General features: G+C 49.4%; 1 protein-coding gene across 1 annotated transcript in view; it reads right to left on the bottom strand.

Moving 5' to 3' along the window:
- Window positions 1-6: 6 nt before the first annotated feature.
- RNF135 (ring finger protein 135) overlaps window positions 7-3,468 on the bottom strand; it is a 4,290-nt gene continuing 828 nt past the window's right edge. The window contains exons 2-6 of the mRNA XM_072414037.1: window positions 3,301-3,396; window positions 1,582-1,812; window positions 1,301-1,463; window positions 992-1,084; window positions 7-668 (exon numbers count right to left, since the gene is read on the bottom strand). Coding sequence (XP_072270138.1) covers window positions 121-668; window positions 992-1,084; window positions 1,301-1,463; window positions 1,582-1,812; window positions 3,301-3,396 — 1,131 coding nt within the window. The 3' untranslated portion in view covers window positions 7-120. The remainder of the gene's footprint in view (window positions 669-991; window positions 1,085-1,300; window positions 1,464-1,581; window positions 1,813-3,300; window positions 3,397-3,468) is intronic.

The raw sequence follows: 3,468 nt of genomic DNA, 5'->3' as shown, positions 1-3,468 counted from the left end.
GGGGGTGATCCCATTAGATAGTGAGGATGGGGGGGGGGGATCCCATTATACATGGAGGAATTATTCCACAATCCTTCCCTATCAGCTCACACAATAATCGGGAGAATCTCAGGACGCCCCCTACTGGTGTGACATGTTAATCCTCTGTATGTCTCGTATAGTCAGGGAGTTCCCCACCGTCAGGCCATACAACCACACTGCGGGGAAGATTGGGCCCTGGCGCTGCAGGTTATAGACGTGAATGAGGATTTGGCTATCTGCAGAGATGGAATAAAATGTCAGCTTCTGTTCCTGGAGGTCGAGGAGGACGCCGATGGTGAGCGGTCTGGGAATGGCCACGCAGATGTCCTGGTTGTTGTGCCAGGCACACAGGCGATCTTTGCTCCATTCTACACACCACGATAGATTGTTCCGTCCAAGTTTTCCATCCCTTGCCATGTCAGCGGTGGCGGCTCCGACCCCCCAGCCATGGCTGTCCTTTGTGCTGATCTCCCAGTAGCAGCATTGGCTGGAGAAACTTTCCAAGCAAAGGACCTGGCTGGTGGTGAACCTGCGCTCGCTCTTCTCGTACTGAATGTTCTTGTTTGTCACCGTCACCGTCTTCAGGTCGTCTGACAGGGCCAAGCGGTTGTTGACGGTCTGCGGGTCGAAGGAGATGTGAGTGGCCCCTGAAATGACATGGAACCATAATGACATCAGAGGAAGGAATTTCTTCCCAGTCCCCCAATCATTTCACACAAAGCTTCACCCCGTAATGTATCCATCATGGCTGTATGGTATAGGTGCCCATATCCCACCTATGCTGCCCCCTCCTGGATCCAGGAGCACAGTGCAGCACCCTGATATATACCGCCTGGTACATCTTAATGGATGAAAGTGGTAGGAAAAGGAAGTCTGCTAAGGGGGCCCCAATGTGTCACCAATAACAGGGGGGGGTAATCTCACCCCTTTAAATGACAAGCACAGAACTATGAACACTGCCTGTACTTACACTGCAAGAGCCTGTTCACACTTCTCTCTGGACTTGATGTGCTTGGCATGTTGGCTCCTGGAGATGCCTGTAGGATCAATGACTCCTCAAACACTGTAAGGAACAGAAAGAACACAACATTGTGAGCCGGAGCAATGACCGGGGAGCAGCCTCACCCCAAAGCATTTCAGAGAGCTGTGTGTGGAGGCAAACCCAGGATCTACAGCGGGTATGGAGGCGAGGAAGATTTGTGCCCTGGTGATTCTGCCCCCCAGCATTGGAGTGATTGTTGCCTCTTTGCCCCGGTCCCCTCCCCTGTTAGGGCCACACCTTGTTTGGGGGGACACGGAACCTCTTCCAGCAGCGGGTGGGATATCATGCTCGTCTTAATTTTGAAAATGGCGTCTGTGGTGTCCACGAGGCGGTTTTCATCAAACGAGTAATGTTTCTTGGGGGAGGAAGTGGAGGCTTCGCTGAATTGTGACCTGGAATCCTGGAAGACAGAAAGTGACCCAGAGAGGAAAGAAGATCCGGGGGGGGGCGGGGATGTGGGAAAAATAAACTCCTCTATACCCCTCACCCACCCCATGGTGGGAGGAGCTAGGACTTACCTTCAGCACGGCAATCCAATCGTTTTCTATGCACTCCTGTAGCTCCGCCTTTTCTTTATTCATACCTTCAATGTCCCCTAGGAGGAGCTGCATCTCCTGGGAAGCGGCTTTCTGAGCCGCCTCCTGTTCCTGCTGCATCCTCCAGAAGGACGCCCGCTCCTGCTTCTCCAGATAGTCTCGCATTTCACGGAAGTCCCGGGTCAGATTGTCCTTCATATCACAAATCACAATCTAAAGGGGAATAGAGTGTGAGCTCCGCAGTCACATAGAACACAAAGTCTGCACTGACATTGGACAGGCACTGAGCCCCCCATTATTCTGCCATCACCCTGTATGGAGGGCCCCCTATAAACCCCGGGTGAGGGGAGTTCCATAAATACATAACATAAAATGACGTGTGGTGTACAAACTGTAAAGATATTTTATTTGAATCCTCAGAACAAAGCAGAGGATTAAAGTATTATTGATAAACTTCTCAAAACACAATACAAATAAGAGCAATAAATCTTACAACAACATCATTGTAACAGATCTGTTTCTGGCCAAAAGAATGGCACTCTACAACATACAACTGATCCATCAATCAGTGGGCCCAGGATTGCCCCAACAGCGTTACCTGCCAGGTATATAGTTTACATACGTGTATCTGTCACAGATCCCCGCAGGTTCAGGTCGTCTGTGCCTCCGTCCCGCTCACCCTCCTTGTGGTCCCCTGCTGCCAGCACCATCTCTGCCTCTGGATCCAACTCTCTGCACACTTCCTGGTCCAGGTCAGGTGATTCTCTGTCAGCTGATCCCTTGAGAACCAGGGTATTCCGCAGAGGCACTCCCTCTGCTGGCAGGCATCTGAATAACCCCTGAGACTCATCACCAGCACTCCCTGCTGGTGGGATTGGTGGCTGTGCCTCACATGGCTTGTTTCCTGATGGCTCTTGTTTGCTGCCTGCCCGGACCCTTTGGCTCTTTTGACTACTCTTTTGGATTTCCCTCTGGCACTATGTTTTGGTTCCTGTTTGTTAGCAGGCATGGGGGCCACAACCTGGCAGTAGTTTGCAGCACAACATCCTCACCTCCAGAGGCTCTGGAGAAGACCAAGCCACTGCTTGGACCCTGGGCCCAGTGCACGTCTCCATCCACAGGGTGGGTGGCACAGTGGGTCCACCACTTGGCCTTGTGGAGCCGTGACCGTATCATTGTACCTGACGCGTTTCGCCCATATAGGCTTCCTCAGGGTGATTGCACATTTGCAAATATGAGTAATGTACTACAAACAACATAAAAAATAATGTACAAGATAGTGTAATAAAGATAAATACAACATCAGGTACAGCACCACAAATCATAGTGATGAGAAATTGTTGTCTAGATACAAAATATTTTTGAAATAAGTAGTACCATTAGCTGGATCCAGTACATAATAAAAGATCTCTTGATGAATAAAGCCATTATACGGCTAATAAACTAGAAAGAATGAATGATGAAAAACATAATATTAATTCTTTGTTCTATTTTCATTTCAGTTCTATAATTATCTGACAAGTCCAAGCCATCATAATGACACCGCAGCAACAGCACCAAAGCATCAAGACCACAGAGATTACAGAGACAGCACAGCAGCAGCAACACCGCAGCACCGACACTGCAGCAGGGCACAGAGCTCATGATTTAGGGGTGCAGAGGGGACACCCAGAAATGTTATTCTATAGGAAGGAGAATTACCTGGATCTCACGGTACGAATCCTTCTGGTTACCAATCATCTGCTCCTTACTGCTGATCTTCTCATCCAGATAACGAATCCGCTGCTCGAGTCTTTCCTTCAATAGAGACACAATGTATTTACAATGTTTGGGGCTCACCCCCCATATGACATAGGGGTACAATGTATT

Source organism: Pyxicephalus adspersus, chromosome 6, assembly GCF_032062135.1.
Source record: "Pyxicephalus adspersus chromosome 6, UCB_Pads_2.0, whole genome shotgun sequence".
NCBI classification, from domain to species: Eukaryota; Metazoa; Chordata; class Amphibia; order Anura; family Pyxicephalidae; genus Pyxicephalus; species Pyxicephalus adspersus.
This window is presented reverse-complemented; position numbering and strand designations above follow the sequence as displayed.